We start from the raw sequence: 19129 nt of genomic DNA, 5'->3' as shown, positions 1-19129 counted from the left end.
AAGTTGATGTCAATTCCAAAGAAAAATAAATCCTAACTCGAATCCTCCATGTTAATGATGACTCTTACCAATAACATCATATGTTGTTAGACATGTTATGTAACGTCAAGTACATTTGAAGGCATAATATACAGAAAGAAAGCAGAAATGCATTTGTAAAAGCCAAAATAGTTCATGAAAGACAAGATTCCAAACCAGAAATCTTCATTCCCATAAACATATTCATTCCCATGGACAACCAGTTTCTTCATGATCTAAGCACACTTTAGAAGAAAATGAGAAAAAGAAAATCATATATATGGTATTGCTAGACTTTGTCAAAATTTACAAGAAAAATATCATCACTATCAAAACTATCAATTTTGAATACACTAAACTAGCAGAAAATAGTTTGAGGGATCTAGACTAAACTCAAAATTTAAGATGGAGAGAGTGTGTGATTCTTCTTAGCATGATAACTATTTGTGAGGTGTTTTCAATTTTATTCTTATTCCAATATTCACTTATTATTATTAGAGTGTATCTTCTTTAGTTCATCTAATAGCTATCAAAACAAAGAAACAAGAACACAATATGTTGGCATTATGCCAGGGCCAAAACCTCTCCCTCTTGGAGAGGAAAACCGGCAAAAAATTCTTCTTATTGAGATTCCAATTGACAAATACCAAGAAGATGGCCCTTGACCTACTAGGCCACTCCAAGACCAATACACCAATCCTCTTCCTTGTCACTGATGAGATCATCATCATCATTACTATACCATGACTGCTCCTTTATCTAGATCACTGATGCACCATGACTGCTTCTTCATTTAGACCTTCATCATTATTGTGCCAATGCTACACCTTCATTGAGAACTTGATGTGCCACTGCTTTTCCTTCACCGAGAATATTATAACATCAATGAGATCTCCACTTAGAGGTATATATATAGCTATACCAAAACCTTCATCTTTGTTAGGATCATGACTGTTATCATGCTCACAGAAATGTTGAGGACATGCTGTGTCTAGGATATATATAATACACTGAGATCCTTTCTCTATCAGTAATGCCGAGATTATGATTGCATCTTTTTCTGTACTATGATTTTCACTGAGATTTTAGCCATGTTCTCCTTGCACCGAGGTCAACTGCAACTATACCAAGATTGTATTACAATGACCCTGTAACTAGGCCAAGATTGCAGTGAGATCACTGTACTTATCACCGAGATTCTGTACCTTCTTGTAACCATATGATATTGTAGACCTGTCTAAGATTCTTGACTGTAATCATCACCGAGATTGTACCTTCCTGCACCTCCGAAGTTATAGAGGAATCTAAAATTATGTCTTCTCTTTTTTTGTGCAGACCCTGACTGGGTATATATGGTGGTTTTCCCCTGTATTTGAGCTGACAAGTCCACCAAAGAGATGTGTCTCCATATGTGAGTTGACTTCATGATAATATTCATTTTGAGGCCGACTTAATTGTTCTCTTCATCGTTTTGCTTGTAGTCTTCTTCACTGGAGGACAGTGCTTGTCTTGGAGGGCTACTTGACACTAGGTTGACCCATATTCATGCTCAAGAAGAGATATTTAACATGACTTTGATCCTTTGACTTTCCTAGACATATGAATGAGGAAGAAACTCGTTCGAATAATATACAAAAATAATCTTTCTTTTTCTTGTCAAGTACAAAGATCAAAATTACATTTACAAATATGGAACCTAGTTACACTTTTGTTCAACACCAAGCTCCCCAAGATGAAAAAATTACTTTTTATTAATGAGAATTACAAAGAAAAAGAATCCTTTTGACAGACCGAAATGCTCTTCTTCTCCCAATGAGCTTTACAATAAGAGGTATCTTTACAAAGGTCTCCTCAAGAATCAAATAGGTCCACCTATGATTACAGTTTGAAAAACACTTCAAAAGAGTAGATCAGATCCTCCTTAGCTCACACTCTCCAAATAGAGATGATTTGACAACCAAGCTTGCTCACTGTTTAGGAGACAAGAGCCTTTGAAAATCTGAAATCCCAGCTCAAGAATGAGTAATGAATCTCTACAAGAGTGATGGCTTGAAACCAGTGAAGAACTTCCTACAACAACCAAAGATTAGTAGCTAAATAAATTCACACTGGATAATAAAGATTCCCTCAAAGAAAATTGTGTTTAGGTCAGCAGGTATATTGTATCCTCTTTAATATAGCTCAGAATTTCTCCAAGGATGTGACCTCAACTGCTTTTTATCTTTCAACAAAGTGATGACATTCATAGCAGAGATCATTCTAGTGCAACTTTCTTTTGTTAAATATGTTGAATATCAGCCTTACAAGATGCTCAAAATGTCAATGATTATTATTCCTACAAAACAGATATTAGATCTTTGCAAAATATCTTTATATCAGTGATCTAGAGACTCTCACAGCCAGGGATGAAACAAGCTAGAGACACCCAGGAGAGAACCTGCTACCAACTCCAGAGATGAACTCAGACTTGAGTTAAATTTTAATTAAATGTTAAGTTTTCAAGGCTTGAAATACTTTAGAATATTTTTGCAAATAATCAAGTGACCTCAGACCTTAGAGGCCTCTCACAATAGGTAAAATAATGGGTCTTTAGGCTCACAGTAAGGGTAAAAAAATAGTGTAGTTTCCTCTAAGAAATTACAATGTAAACCCAACTTCAAAACCTGACAATTGTTTGCCTTAAAATTACGATAGAAAGCCTTCTAAAAGTTTGGTCAATTTCTGCCAATAAAACAGGGTTGGTATATCAGATCCAATGCCAAAATCATATGTATAAATCCTCAAAAATATTGTTGAAAAACGCCTGCAATGATCAAAGTTGGAAAGTAATGAAATATGGAAATGAAATGATGTCCTAGAGGCTGAAAAAGGTCTCAAAAAATATTCAAAGTGAGAAGACTGATGTTCAAACCCCTATGGATGTTAAAACAAATCCTCTGAGGTAAGTGACTATGACAGAAAAACCTTCAGACTATCAAAACTATCAATTTTGAATACATTAAACTCCTAACACATCATACTCAAAACATAGGACAGAAAGTACAAAGTTGAACTCTCAAACGTGCAACCTACCATTCATTAAATCTAGAAAACCAATACACTACTAAAGCTCAAAAATACCTTGCTATTCACTAGCACATAATTCAATCTCACACTCACAAAATTTGCAAAAATATTCACCTCCACTCCACCTTCTTTACAGATAAGGAAGGCTAGACGAGGAGACAAAAGTAGCCCATCCCTGTGGGCTCAAAAAGTAAAACCCCAACCTAATTCTATCTAGGGAAGTGTGCCCTCCTTTAACTAGAAGTTTCTCTAGCTCATACGCTTGAGCTAACTTTTAAAAAAAGCTCATTGAAAGGCCTATTTCTAAATCTGGAAGTCAAACTCCAAAAGAATAAAAGCATCTCTTATAAAATTGGAATGCTAAGTTTGGCACAGTAATTATAAAACTAGAAGTGGATGAGACTAATGCATGCATGCCGGAGGCATGCATGTGCCCTCTCAATCTTTCTCCTACATATCTACAGCGCATTATGCCAGACAACTTAGTGAATTGCACCCTCATTCTCCTCATTTACACCCTCATCATGATTGTACAACAACATTGAATAGGAATCCATACTACAACACGGAATTTGTGCACTTATAAAAAGGATTTTGACCGCTTATGAACAATCCAATCTTAGAAGGAAACTGCCTAGTTTGGTGGCCCATGACACTTTCAAAATTTGGGCCAGTATTTCAACTAGTTGAACCCCAAGAAGTGTGCTTCCTGGGGTATTTCTAACCTAGGATATAGGCATGTTCTTCTAGTGAAATTTCAGGTTCAAAGTATTATTTCTAATCTAGGGGAATATTCTTCTACTGAAATTTCAAGCTCAATGTATTTCTAAGTCAGTCATGATCTTTCCTTCTTTCAAAAATCTACGCATCTATGGTAGATAAAGGGAGAGTCAAAAGACTCATCTCCCATATCAGGAAAGGTCGAGAAAAGGACTGCAGACGATACACCCTCACTTCTCCTAAAACCTTAAGTTTTACTTCCTCTTCACATCGAACTAATATGGTCCTAAAAAGGTCTTCACTGCTTGAGCTACTGCTGCAAAGGGTTCAACCCAGTAACATCGGGTTAGGATCTTCAAATCCATCTGAAATAAACAACCAAACCCCTAGTAAGACGAAGTTAAGACCTTACCACCTGCTTGAAAGGATCAACTCAACTCAATAAGACTGGCACAACCAAGGCCTTAACTGACTCAAAGATTGACACTCCATTAGAAAGGGTAATCATGACCTTATTGGATTGACTTCCCTGAGAATATTTCAGGGGTTAATATTCCCAAAAAAATTTCCAATTCAAAACAAATATTGGCCCAAATGTCTATAATATCAAATTATTTTGCCAACATTTTTCTATAAAATAGATAGAATCTTTAAAATATTAATGAAAATTACAAAATCCTTGCCAAATATCAATACTTCACACTTTTAGAAACATAAAGATAAGCTAAACTTTATACACTTACGAGAAAATTATGATTCATTAAGAAATTGGCATGTGGTGATAGGAGACAGAGAAGCAAGTCTTTGTGATTGTTTCCTTTGTGAGAATGAAACATTGTTCGATGATGGTGTCACAGGTGACAGGAATTCAAAGCTCAGGGTATCAGAGCCAAGGGAAGATCCAAAATTTGCCCAATATTTTGGTACCATTCCTAATGGAATTTTATACCTGCTGACTTAGAGATTTTCTAATACCATGAAAAACAAAATTTAGAGAATGGCAGGGACATTTTTCACTTTGAAAAACATAACAGCTAAAGCAGAAAAATTTCAGACCATCAAAACTATCAATTTTGAATACACTAAACTCCTAACACATCATACTAAAAATATAAGACCAACCTGCAACCTACCTTTCATTAAATCTAGAAAACCAGTACACTAATAAAGCTCAAAAAATACCCTGCTAGTCACTAGCACATAACTCAATCTCACACTCACAAAATTTGCAAAAATATTCACCTCCACCCCACCTTCTTTATATAGGAGGAAGGCTAGATGAGGAGACAAAAGTAGCCCATTCCTTTCGGCACCAAAATTAAAACCCCAACCTAATTCTATCTAGGGAAGTGTGCCCTCCTTTAACTGGAAGTTTCTCTAGCTCATGTGCTTGAGCTAACTTTCAAAAAAAAAATCTCATTGAAAAACATATTTCTAAATCTGGAAGTAAAACTCCAAAAGAAGAAAAACATTTATTATAAAATTGGAATGCTAAATCTGGCACAGTAATTATAAAACTGGAAGTGGATGAGACTGATGCATGCATGCTGGAGGCATGCATGTGCCCTCTCAATCTTTCTCCTACATAACTGCAGTGCAATATGCCATACAACTTAGTGAATTGCACCCTCATTCTCCTCAGATACACCCTCATCATGACTATTCAACAACCCTGCACAGGAATCCATACTACAACATGGAATTTGTGCACTTATAAAAAGGATTTTGACCACTTATGAACAATGAACCAATCTTAGAAGGAAACTGCCTAGATTGGTGAGCCATGACACTTTCAAAATTTGGGCCAGTATTTCAACTAGTTGAACCCCAAGAAGTGTGCTTCCTGGGGTATTTCTAACCTAGGATATGGGCATGTTCTTCTACTAAAATTTCAGGCTCAAAGTATTTCTAAGTTAGCCATGATCTTTCCTTCTTTCAAAAACCTACGCATCTATGGTAGATAAAGGGAGAGTCAAAAGACTCATCTCCCAAATCAGGAAAGGTCGAGAAAGTGACTGTAGAAGATACACCCTCACTTCTCCTAAAACCTTAAGTTTTACTTCCTCTTCACATTGAACTAATAAGGTCCTAAAAAGGTATTCACTGCTTGAGATACTGCGGCAAAGGGTTCAACCTAGTAACATCGGGTTAGGATCTTCAAAGCCATCTGAAATAAACAACCAAACCCCTAGTAAGACGGAGTTAAGACCTTACCACCTGCTTGAAAGGACCAACTCAACTCAATAACACTAACACAACCAGGTCCTTAACTGACTTAAAGATTGACCCTCCATTAGAAAGGGTTAATCATGACCTTATTGGATTGACTTCCTTGAGAAAATTTTAGGGGTTAATATTCACCATTTGGCTAGCTTTTACAAATTCATCCCAAAAAATTAGCCATTTCAAAACAAATATTGGCCCAAATTTCTATAGTATCAAATTATTTTGCCTGCACTTTTCTATAAAAAAGACAGAATCTTTAAAATATTAATGAAAATTACAAAATCCTTGCAGAATATCAATACTTCACACTTTGAGAAACAGAAAGATAAGCTAAACTTTTACAATTTCAAGAAAATTATGATTCATTAAAAAAAATTCCCTCCTGCGCAAGGCCTTACCAAAGCTATGATCATGCAATCTGGTTTTGATTCCTTAGTCTGCCAAGATTTCAACATATTTCGTCCTGAAGTAGGAATGGGGAAATAGGACCAGCATTATCCATACCCAATGGAAGCTAAACTACTTCCTGATTAATTTGAAAAACTCTAGTTTCTGACAACAAAGAATGGTTATCGATTCAATGCAGATCGAACTTGAATTGTTGTCCCCAGGAACAAAAACTTGAAGTATTCTCAACCTTGATTGTGAAGTTGGGCTATTATTTTGATGTGACTGGTGAGGAGGCTGACCCATTACAGGTCGATGTTCTAATGGATCTTGACTACTTTGCAGCAAAGATGATGTCTCAGTGGAAGTATCTCTGATATTTCAAGACAAAATCCCTGATTACAGAAGAGAAGATGGATGGTTCTCTTTAGACTCCTACATTAAGAAAAATATCATTATCATAAATCCTTTATCTTTACATGTTAAGGAAAACACTAAAAAAGCAACAATGAAAAAAGAAAATGGGTAATAATTTGTCATCAAACTAATTAGATCAAAAAAGAGAGCAGGGAGAAAGGAAGCATACCCTTCTAGGAGGTTGTCTCTCCTTCTCACTCATAATATGTCTATCCACATGAGACAACGGTTCATGCATACGCCAATCACTGTTAGGAGTCTCTCTCTCTAAGCTTGACCACTTCTTTGGGTCACCAGGAAAAAAATCATCTTTCCTTGAGTTATCACTTCCTCTTCCATGATTTTCCAATCTTGGGCTCATATCTTCCCATAAGTATTCTTCTTCCTCATAATTTCGCCAGCTTCTAGACACCATTCTATTTCCTATTATATCAATTTCCTGAGGTGGTTGTACAAGTGAAAGTAGTCCACACAGAGATCTCTCACCCCTGTAATTTCCATAAATGTCAAGGTCAAAGCACGAATTGTTAAAATAAATATCAAGCTTCACAATAGAGCACTTCATCATAAGAAATAGAGTAAGAAAAAAAACATTCAAATAATGCGGGAATGAAATTAGAATTCTTTCCTTAACTAATGTTAAATGGCATTGACAACCAATATTTTTTCCTGATGCAAGTTAAATTAAACAAATTTCAGATAACAAAAATTGCAAGTGGCATCCAACAACAAGCCTTGTTAAGCATGACGTAAATGATCCCTATGTTACACCAAGTTCTGATGATGGGGAGCTGGGTTGACAACTTTTGGACACATCTAGTAGTTACCCCTAGTTTCCAAGGGCAAAGAGGGCTCTCTCTCTCTCTCTCTCTCTCTCTCTCTCTCTCTCTCTCTCTCTCTCTCTCTCTCTCTCTCTCTCTCTCTCATATTACTAATTGTCAATTGAGTCTAGCCCAAGTTGTTGCGATGGAAAATTATCATTCCCCCCACTTTTTATTCCCGTAAGTGACCTGTTGAGTTCATAATATGTATTGTTGTAACAACTTTGAGCCTTGTTGTTGACCTGGCTTTGGTTTCTAAGAAACATAGGGATTACCCTGCCGACCATGTTAGGAATGAGGGTAAGTGCCCCCAGGTTTTGCCTAGGATATATTACCAAGAATATATGTGTGTGTGTGTGTGTGTGTGTGTGTACGTATGTATGTATGTATATCCTTGGAATGAGGGTAAGTGCCTCAAGGTTTTACCTAGGATGTATTACCTGGAAAATAAATAAATAAAAATTACGCACACGAGGAATTAAAGATGTAAAATTCTACATAAAAATGTTAAATACTGAAATTAGATCAAAGAAAATTTGTTGATATTCACAAGAGATAGAAAAATAATAGATCAGAACCAACACAAAATCCAAATTCCATAATAAAGAGGAACATACACTAGCACTTGGGCAGCACAACTCTTGAAGAGAAATTGCCAAGATGGATGCATCCTTAAAGAGAGAGTGAGCCCAAGAACAACAAAGATAGACAGAAATAAACACAAGTACAAGAGAGTGAAACACTTGACAGGTGCCATCAGGTAAAATACTTTATTAAGAATGAAAGGTAATGACATAAGGATTAATCCCAAATGAGAGTTGTGTATTTACAATTTCATGTTGCCCCAAAACACATGATTTACTACCACTTAGACTGCCCAGAAAATTGCTTGTTCATATAATGCATGTACATATATGTTAATGAGTAGAAGATACACCTTCCTCCCCACGTGAATTAGAAATTTAACTGAAAACACATGCATGGCTCTAGAAAAATGAGTTGTAATGCAACATCATCTCGCAACATCTTGCATAAGTCATCCTCAATATAGTGTTTTCATTGCTTGTTAAGTTTCATGATTACTTCACCAAATGTTACTGATTAGTTATGGGTTGTTCCTCTTTCCAAACAAGGTAACCACATCCCGCTATTTATAGTTGAATGTTGTGTTTGGGTACATGTATATCCCTACATATATCCTGCCCTGCACCTCCTAAGTACTAAAACAACAACTCCACACCTAACTAAGCATTTATTTTTATTTCATTAAATGCATGATCCACCCTTTGCTAGAAATATCACACCATGCATAGGTTAATTCACTGGAGATAAGACAAAACTATTCTAGGCACTGCAACCAACCTGTTAGAAATCTACAATAGGAACATCATTGTACTCATTCAAAGAATAATACCTATGGCAGCTTCCACCAGTATATATAAATATGTATTATTCTAAGTATGCATAGGTCAGCCCCACATAATGACCAAAGAAGTTGGCTGTAGAATAATGACAAAAAGGTCAGCTCCAAAATAATAACAAACAGGTCTAGCCCATCACACCATGGAAATTCAAGACCACCCTTTGATAAAGATACTTCAAGGTTTTCTTCGGTTGACATAAATTTGACAAAGTAAATATTTTCGTTTGTAAGCCTTCAACCATCTTTCATTTGGGCAATTTTCGTCATTAAATCTAGACTACACATTTCTTTGTTTTTAGCCTTGTAAAAGTCTCTGTTGTAGGTAGTCTTCATAACTAAGTTTTACCACAGTAGAGATGCAATCCATTTTCAATCTCTTATTTTCAATAGGCATTTTTGAATAATCAAGAGCGCGTACTTCATTCAGTGCCTTAACAAGCATTTCAATTAGACATTTGATTGCCATGTGTGCTAGAAAGGTGCTTTTGTCTGAATTTTCTATAGTTGGTTGTGTGCCTACATCTATCAAACACATCTCTGAATATGCCTACAAAAACAATAATGCTTTTGGTTAAAATCAAGTAAAATGTTTCAAGCCGTAAATTTGAAATTGGTTGAACATAAACATCCAGGGGAATATTTTCCCACCCGGATTAGAACTCTTCCCATAGGCGTGGTATCAAAAAAGGCCATGGGCACCCTGAACAGTGAATATTGAATTGATCATTCCAGGGAAAAGGGCCTTTGAAGCTCGCAAGCTAAAAAAAACAACAAACTGAGCCCTTGCATAGACAAAAGCTCCACTACATAATGAAACATTTGCATATGTTCCTGTCAAAAAGAGCACCATCAATATTTGGATTTAGGATTGCTGATGCAAGCCAATAGTTTGATGATATTTGGACAATAGTAAAAGTTCATTTTGATAGTACAATGCAGAGGAAGAGTAATGCCCTTCCTGCTACACGAATGCAATCACAATATGGCTGTCATATTACACCTCCCATTTCCTTCTCTTCTTCTGCAATTAACTGTCCCATGTTTCAAGAAATATCTTCTACACTTTCTTCTCTAATCAGTGCATTTGCACTCTACATCCTCAGAAATTCTAATGGGCTCATATGAGTTTGTTGAGATCAAAATGAAGCAGGATAATTTGTTAGGTAATCAGAAAATTGGTTAAGAAATATGGATATTCAATCTAAGGGAAAGGACTCCTAGAATCAGAAACTAACTACCAAACAGGCAGAGAGGACTAGAAAAGGAAGCTCCATATTGCTATAGGTGATATTATGACAGTTATATTCAAAGGTGAGGTGGAACCAACAATAAATGAGTACATTCAAATAATTCAAGTACAAAAATGTAAATATCTTCAATGCTCAGATCCGTGTGTCCTGAAGGTATAAAGATCACTTTCAAGACACGACGTTGGGTAGAGTGATCCTTTGAATTTTGAAACTCCAGCCAATAGGGCTCCAGATTGAAAAAATATTATAAGCGGGACACGGATGAGGTACAAGAGACAATAGGCAGCAATAATATTATAAATCAACACTTCAGATAGCAAAGGACCACACTATCTACAACTCTTTATGATAACATTAGCATATATATCCTTAAGGCAAGTTTGGGTGCCAAGTTTGAGTTCCAGATGGATCCCTAGGATCTTACTGAACCTCACTTGAAAAAAGAACATTTTGCGCCAACCATTTCACTGAGAAGGAAATCATGGAAAATTCATTCCCCCATTACAACAACAACACAAGTCTTAGATTTGGTTTATCTCTCATGCTGAAGGCTCACTGCAAATGCCCATCTAATCACATCACCCAAACTCCTTCAGATTAGAAAAGAATACTGGAGAGCCATTTTAAAACAATCATGAAAGGACAAAGAAATAGATTATCCAGACATCCTTTCATTGTCTTTGCCTACATGGTTTAGCAAAACACTAATTATCGAAATGGTGCACCTGAGGCCTCCCAAGGCCATAACAAGAACCCTCCAAGTCCTCAACATAATAGCTCTAGCATTAAGTCATACATTGAGATGTCCCAACAGCTCCAGCTCTATGTCAAAAGCTGAGATGTCCCAACTGGACAAAAATGAGAAACCATTGCATGAGATCCATAGACAATTGATGATTCAATGAGGCAAGTTCTATGCCACCTGAACAACGTTAGACAAATATCATCTCAAAGTCAAGATAAAACTATCACCAAATGGAGTGCCATCTAGACTACCCCAGGACAGATGAAGCATGACCACAATCCCTAATAAATGGCATTAAGTGGCGAGGACAGATGGAATTGAGCAGGTTCAAGTTTGGGCATGCATTACATAGATTGATAATGATAAGTTGTACCAAAGTCAAGGTAGCAGTGCTCAAATAGATCAGAGGGAGATAAACATATATAGGAGGCCAACGTAGATATTTTTAGAGGATGATAAGGTCATTGGAACTGTATTCCATATATAGGAACTAGCAGAGGCAATGTTTAACATATACATGTAAGCAGTTGACATATACTGACAAATAAAAATAATGATGTGTAAGGTCCTAGTTGAAAGGATCAAACTGCAACAAGAGATTTTGATGTCTATAGATTCCATACAGCTACAGGTGTAGAATTTGGACAACAAGGTCACTCAACTCAAAAAATAAGTAGCTAATCGAGGCTTAAAAAGTCTCGAGAAGAGGATAAACCAATGAATGCTAGTGATGTCACAATATATGATTAGGCATGCACAGTATTTTCTTTTTTTGATATACTTCTATTTCATAGTATAAATGATATCTAAACTAGTATAGTTATAATGGATAGAACAAACTCTGGTTATGAGAACAATTTGGAAGCTATTTATTTTAGTTTAGCATCTAAATTAAATAAATCAAAGTTCAGCTATAACAAAATTTCGGAAGCTATGTTCTCTTGGACCAAAAGACTTGTTTAGTTTCCCTAGTACAAGAGTAGTAGACACACATGTATTTTTTATCACCATTGGATTAATATACAATATCAAAAAGGAACTTGCACCCTTAAAAAATACAATAAATAAAAAATAGTCAAGATAAAATTCTATAAAATATACTCTTATATTGTGGATCAAGGGACCAATAGAAGAATAGAAGGCAGAGAAATAAGACCATCTCAAGAAGTAAGAAAATATGGCAAACTTGTCCACTTTTTTGCACATTTTGGTATGGATCATAGGCTCTCAAGTTCTAAGCGCATATTCTTTAGCTTCCCATCATACCAGAACCCACATAGAGGATCACGCATTTTTCAGGGTACTACCTTCAGACAAGGGCACAACGAGAACGCTTGATACCATTTCATATCCAAATTCACCCCACCACATGAGATCTCAACAAAAAAATCGTCTCAGACCAGTCCCTGGGAGACGGACTAGGTCCTCCAGACCTCAGTAGTGTGCGAACTTCCCCAAACAACAATTTAGTGGACAGTCTGCACCTCCCACTGGCCCTTCATCGGGTCAACAAACTTTGTGGAGCTTTTTTCAGTGTTCTTCAGTCAACCTTGGATGTTAGGAGAGATGGGTCTCATCCTCAGACCCATTAGCCTCTGGATCTTCTCCGTCAGGGCATTCCATACATTATATCTTTTATGTTCCTCCATTGTACATTTTAAATTCATGCATTGTATTTTTTATAGGAGACTGTTTGGTTCTCCCGCATTGTATGGACATCATTGTACTCAACAATCCCTTTGACCTACTTTGTGGTCATTAGTTGGACATAAATATAAATATCTTATCTTATCTTATTTGCCTGCAGTATCCCATTTTACTAGTGTTCCACTTTATCCTGTAAGTATCTAGCAATTGAAAATTAAGCACTTTAGTATTTTGGAAGGTTGTAAGGAGTGGACTAAGCCCTTCCTATTGCATTTTGCCTTCGAATACTCATCGATAGTACTATATATGCTTTCCTACAAGTTGACTCCAAAATTCTAATTGTCATGCTCTAATTGGGAAATGGATCCATTTAGCTCTAACCAAACAATTTTTTATCGAATTGATTAGTTTCTAACTTGCTATACATGTACCCCGAATGGATATTTATAGAGTTTTTCTAATGGTGTTATGTATAATACTATAATGTTATTTACTTGCATGGCTGGTTCTTTAATTGTTGACTATAATGTTAATATAATCCACGTTACAAAATCTATTGAAAGCACAGGTTGTAAGGTCAATAATTTGGTTTTGTTTCCAATAAAAAGGAAAATTAGATAAGTGACTTGGACATGTATAAGAGATATAATGGATCATGAGAACACAACTGGGATTTTCTGCAAGTAAAATTCATGAGTTGTGAACACAATTGTCTTTGAATCATTTGGAAACAATTACTGCACAACCATTCCAGACTGTTGTTCCTAATTCAAATTACAACTCAACTTCCCTGTTAATTCTCATACACATCCCTCCATTTTATTAAATTTGAATATATAATACACAAATTTTTAATTCTATGAACCAAACTATAGAGCTACAAATCTGAAAACCATCTATACAGTTCTCAAAATAGTAGATTGTATAAACTCAAGATTCTGATTTGTATATTCAAAGGTATAGACACCACATAATACGAAAAATTAGAACACAGTAGAGAACTAAATCTGTAAAATATTGTTTTGGGAATAATGGACAACAAACAAAATGTGCAGGAACTCAATCACATAATTTTCCATTACTTGCAAAAAAGAATTTTAAAGCAATTTTTCATAACCCTCACTGTTTCACTACTCTAGTGAAACACCCTGTCATTCTTTTATAGATAAATAAGGCTCTGGTTTACAAGGAAATTCCATCATTGTTGTGGTGCGTCTTCTCTACAAGATGCAAAAACACTAACTCTAGATACCTGGAAAGAGTGCACCCAACTTGCAAGAGAAGATTACCCATAATAGAGTGCTTCCTTACCTAGGAAAGTGTGCCCTAATCTAAATCTAACTACATTCTCTTCCATGCACTTTTCCTAGAGATGGAAACAATGCCCAAAAGGCTGAAAAAGAACTGAAACGACACTTCTAAAAATGGAATTCCAGTGCCTAACTAAACTCAAAGACATTCTAAATATGACTATGTCAAAGTTTGCAACAACACCTCACTCAAGATAGAATGGATCTGAGCATGTATGTATGCATTAGCCATAAGATTCCTACAAAAGTAATGTGCCTACTCTAGTGTGCATAATTAATTCACTTCAACCATCCATAGAAAACACTACAGCACAGTAACCAAGTGAACATAACCTGTTGGATATGATGCATTGGATCCTAAAGTAGAATGCCTTCTGATCTATAGGCAAACTAACACGTTGCTAAAGTCAAGGACCCTTCAAAGCTCAACCACCCTTACTTTCTTTGCCTCCTTACCTGCCTTCGGAAAATGCAATAGCTAAAAAATTTCATCCGGGTTCTTCTATAGTTGATGACCAGTTTCAAACCCTGTTAGGCTTGCTACTGCATGTTACCGTGGACCCATGATAATGTGGAGCAAGTGGAATGGGCAGGTGCAAGTCCTATGTGAGCCACAACTACTTATTAGCCCAAACAGTTCTCTGAATTTGATAGTGTGCTATCAATAGTGTTCTCCCTATTTATGGATGCGAAAGAAAATAAAATCTGAGTCCAGCCACCTATTCCTACTCATTAATACAGAGATATACACTTATTGGCCCAAAATTTATGTTGATTTCTTTTCTTTGTCCATGGTCTTGTTTGTCAATTTGATTCAACTTTGTTGAAAAGATCAGATGCAACTATTACTATAAAACATATCCATTATGCCAACTTCGTTGTAATACTTTGCCCAAAATTTGACAGGAGGTTATGGTGCCCTACTACTTTACAGTCCACTAAAAATGAGAAAGGAAAAAGGGGCATTCCTATACAGGTTTACTTGCCAATGGGATGTTGATTTAGTAGTGAGAAATCAATAGTTGGTTATGCCATAAGCCATACACCAAGTCTCCTATCGAGGGAAAGTCCTCCCATCACCGTCTATGTAATTAGGATTGGATGAAAGTGCCACATGACTTTGATGGAACAACTCCCTCTATTTTTTTTGAGATCTTAGATAAATATAAGTTTGACCCTTTCCCAAAGGCTGTTGATTTCAAGGCAGCTTTCATAAGAACTTTAAATTCTAAAGCTCAGTTGACACAATAGAAACTTTAAAATACACAGTTTACCAGAAGTTTTCAACGACAATAGAAACTATAACCTAACTTACTACTCTAGTGGATAAATAGCCCAAATCTCCACTCAAGTACACCAATATTAAGATCTATGAAAATGGTACCCTGAAATCTAGACTTTTCTACAGAGTTGAAGCATAAACTTAAGAAAAATGGAGCAGAACCTTTATTGCGCATTGTGCAACAAAGGAAAACAATCTTTAGTGATGCATGTATATCCTCACACACAACATTCTACCAAACGGATGGATGATGAGTCAGTCAAACGGGATGAGATCACCTAGATTAACTTTGTCATACATAACCATAATGGATACAGAACAACTGCAAGATCTACACTCCTTCAACTTTGTTGTTTACAAGGTTTACATAAGTTAGTGGAGTGATGGATTGTTGAATAGTAACTATGGGTCATTCATCTGCTCTTTCTTGTAGCTTTGCAAGCCAAGAGGAGATTTTCCCTGACATATGTAGGTTGGTCTAAGATTACTTCCCTAGATTTTGAAGAATGAAATAATACACAGAATAACTGAGAAACCTATTCCCCAACAAAGTGATAATATTTCAAAGGACAATGGAGTTTCCCAAAGCTTAGAAACTTTTATCAAAGCTATATCTCTCAAGCTACTGTTATAAATATACACAGATCCAAAAATTTATTCACATTCCTGTGCACTATGATGTTCTCCATACAAAACCCTATAGAGGCTAAGATAACATAACACCAATGAAATGTAATCATACTCAATTTTTCAATAGAGCCCATTAGGTCCGAGCATTGAACCTAGGAGCTCTGATACCACTTGTAACACACCATCACCCTTTGGCTTTTTTTTAGGGGGGTCTTCCATAAGTGTTCAAGATGTTTCCTCACCTCTAATGTAGTGTCTTCTCTCACATGAGTTAAAATAACAATGCTTTCTGATCCTTTAGGGTTTGTCACAATCACAAGTTTTCTTACCTCCTTTAGATCAAATATTATCCCTAGTATAATTGTGCACTACTTTAAGACCTAGTACTCCAGGACATGGAGATAAGGTGATGAAGAGTGTCAAGAGAAGGAGCAGGTCCAATGTGCTACCCATCTCTAAGATAATATGGTCAAAACAATGTATAAGAGGTCCCTCTCCTTCCCCTGTTTATATAAGAGGACAAGAAATCCAACGATGTAGGGTAAGGCTAAGCCTCTGCAAGCAGCCCAATCTTGTACAAAATCGTATGCCCTCAATAAATAAAAAAAGGTTGTAGATTTCTAGGATAAATAAGGAGAATATTAAAGTACTGAGCATCAACAGACCCATCTCTGAGTAGCCATGACTCATGATAGCCACTTGTCCTCACTCTAGATTCATTCTGTAATAGTCTTTTGTAGACAATCTCTGAATTTCTTGCACATATTCCAGGGGAAACCATTATTTGTGATTGTTAAATATGTTTGATTAGCTCTTCCCCAAGAAGTGAATGGAAATTTGTAAAGAGACTCATTGCAATAGGAAAAGGTCCATTCTGGGTATTTTTCTTGGCAGCAAAAAGCCTGGAGGTGAAGCTATTTGTTAAGATATTCCCTTTTTGTATTCATTAGTATTGGACCATACCTTGAGTATGGGGCACCCATGTCTCTTTAAGGGAAATCATTTGTTTTCATGTTAAAAGAATGATGATTGGGAGCTCTTTGGAAAAGGGACCTAGAGTCATTACTACTCCAAGCATTTGGTTGGATTGTTATGGAACACAAGCACTTGATTTTCAACATCGTACAATTCGTGTCCTTGGCTAGGGATCAACTGTATGCATTTTGGAAGCCACTGAGGTAGCTTTAAGAAAACAAGTTTTGCATGTAGAGCACACTTTTATCTCTCTGACTGTCAAGAATAAATCAGGCATTGTTTGCAACCCTCCCCTCAGCATTAGGCAACCATTTTCCCTTAGAATTTGAGCATTCAGAATCCCCATCTATGGTTGGCCTCTCAAAGCTTATATCATTACTACTACGTGAGCTAGATTTGGGATCATCATCATGAAAATCACTATTGTTACAGCTCCAATCAATGTAGTAGATTTCACCTAATATCTATAGCAGGAAACATGTTTATTAACCAAACATATATTATTCTGTTCAATATTTCTTTACAATCTAGGTAAGAGAGGGAACAATGATTTGTTTTCTGTATCTTCACATATCAGTGCCTTTCACATAGCACATGTTCCAGTGGTGCTATAATCTTGTTAATGCAATCTAGTGTTAATATGATGCAAACAATCAACAAAGATAAAAATTGCTACCCCTAACTTTATCAGCCCCGCCGCAATTCATCAACTATTGAGAAGTCAATTCTACGATCGATAAAAACCTCAAAACTAACTGGGAAACCAAGCTTGAAATGAATGCTCGTTTGTTCATTTATGTAATTCTTCTAGTTACGATGCAATTTCTGGCACTAGTTCCTCATGTTTGAAATTGAACGCATAAAACTTCCAACCCAGCTAACCCCAACAGAGTCCAAAATATAAAACAACAAACCGAGAAAACTTAATCCCATTGGAGCCTGGTTGGGTAGTAAACTAGAGTCTCAATTTAAAGCTAAAGTGGGGTGTTTCATATCTACAAAATGCGGTCTACAGAAAATTGATTTCGATCTTTTGATAGTTGTTGGCCCTTAGTCCCGAAAGTGGACTGGAGGAGAGCCAATGGAAACTTGAAAAAGGGCTCGACACATTAAACACCAATGTTATTGGCAAGGAGGTCTATGTGCCCATATTTGTTAATCTCAGTCCACACTGCGTCGGCTACACTCTAGTCTGAGTGTTCATCACCATCCAACAAGTGCACAACAAGATGCTTTTCAATGCCAAGGATCGAGTCGTGGCTACAATTCAGCATTTCTGCTAAGCAACCCAAGGGCCAACATGTAGTTAATACCTCCAATTGTGCATCTTGTGACTATCATCACATTGGGTTGCTCTTCCATGGAGAGAAAAGATTCAGGTCTGGTTTTTTAGTGCTATGTAGATTTGAATCGCAATCCAGGGAGGAGTTTGTTATCCCCTTACTACTCTTCATTGATGCCCTCAAATGGTGTTACTGATAGCTGGATCTGGTATATAAAATTCCTAATAGAGTTAACAAGGCCTTGATTCACTATTGAGATTGACAGAGTGTTCAATTATTTACCAGAATTCCATTCTTGTTGTGCTTTGCCTTGTTCAAATGGCATGCTCAAAAGAGATGCAACCAGATTGAAGCCCTGCATGCAAATTGTGGAATAGATATTCCTCACATCTGGAATATAAATCAATGGAAGTATGTGTTATTTAGTGTAGTGCCTCGGGGTGTGTTTTGGGAAGAACTTCTAACAGAGAAAAATAAGCCAAAAAACATGAATCCTAACAAGGTTCCCTACCCATTAATAATTAGAGATTTGATCCTAGAAATAACATTAAATGAAAGAGTGCAAGAGGAAGAATTCACTAAAAAAATATTCTTGTTAAACCATAAAAAATGGCTATTTGTCTAACTCAACATTCATTGTTTATTGTAAAGTTGGTCTTTATAATCAATCTATTTTCAATATTCAAAGAAGACATTGAACGATGATAGAAGATTGAAACAAAAGTTGTTTCTACTTACCATGTTAGAGTTTAAAGTGGTGCCCTTGCATATAATCAGTGACTGAAGAATTTCCATTGCGACATTCCCAACATTTGTGTTCATGATTACTATTGTTCCTCTCCCCAACCATTCAAACTCTGTTCCCAGGAATTCATGATAATTGGTTAGAAAGTGACACTAAACTTGTATTATAAACTTGTAAATGCAAC

At 36.3% G+C, this 19129-nt stretch overlaps 1 protein-coding gene across 4 annotated transcripts; it reads right to left on the bottom strand.

The window, feature by feature from the left end:
* Nucleotides 1–654: 654 nt before the first annotated feature.
* Nucleotides 655–19129, bottom strand: LOC149214624 (uncharacterized). Of its 4 annotated transcripts, none has more exons than XM_089392354.1 (3): nt 18939–19129; nt 7004–7273; nt 655–2088 (listed from the first exon to the last, which is right to left on the bottom strand). In XM_089392354.1, the coding sequence occupies exons 1-3, from the start codon at nt 19020–19022 to the stop codon at nt 1993–1995; spliced, it is 450 nt and encodes a 149-aa protein (XP_089248480.1). In that variant the 5' UTR covers nt 19023–19129; the 3' UTR covers nt 655–1992. The 4 variants fall into 4 exon arrangements, 3 of the variants coding, with proteins under 3 accessions (XP_089248480.1, XP_089248481.1, XP_089248482.1); XM_089392355.1 differs by lacking the exon at nt 18939–19129 and adding an exon at nt 18483–18612 and having other exon boundaries at nt 7004–7322; XR_016250925.1 differs by lacking the exon at nt 655–2088 and adding an exon at nt 5615–6852 and having other exon boundaries at nt 7004–7322; nt 18939–19120.

This window comes from Pinus tabuliformis, chromosome 1_1 (assembly GCF_031772625.1).
Source record: "Pinus tabuliformis cultivar Carrire ecotype Pingquan chromosome 1_1, CPIR1, whole genome shotgun sequence".
NCBI classification, from domain to species: Eukaryota; Viridiplantae; Streptophyta; class Pinopsida; order Pinales; family Pinaceae; genus Pinus; species Pinus tabuliformis.
This window is presented reverse-complemented; position numbering and strand designations above follow the sequence as displayed.

Coding starts and splice junctions, on each gene's coding strand:
- LOC149214624 (XM_089392354.1), bottom strand. CDS start 19,022: ATGAACACAAATGTTGGGAATGTCGCAATGGAAATTCTTCAGTCACTG. Junction 7,274..18,938: donor CCACTTTAAACTCTAACATG/GTAAGTAGAAAC, acceptor CAACCACCTCAG/GAAATTGATATAATAGGAAA. Junction 2,089..7,003: donor AGAGACAACCTCCTAGAAGG/GTATGCTTCCTT, acceptor TGGTTGTTGTAG/GAAGTTCTTCACTGGTTTCA.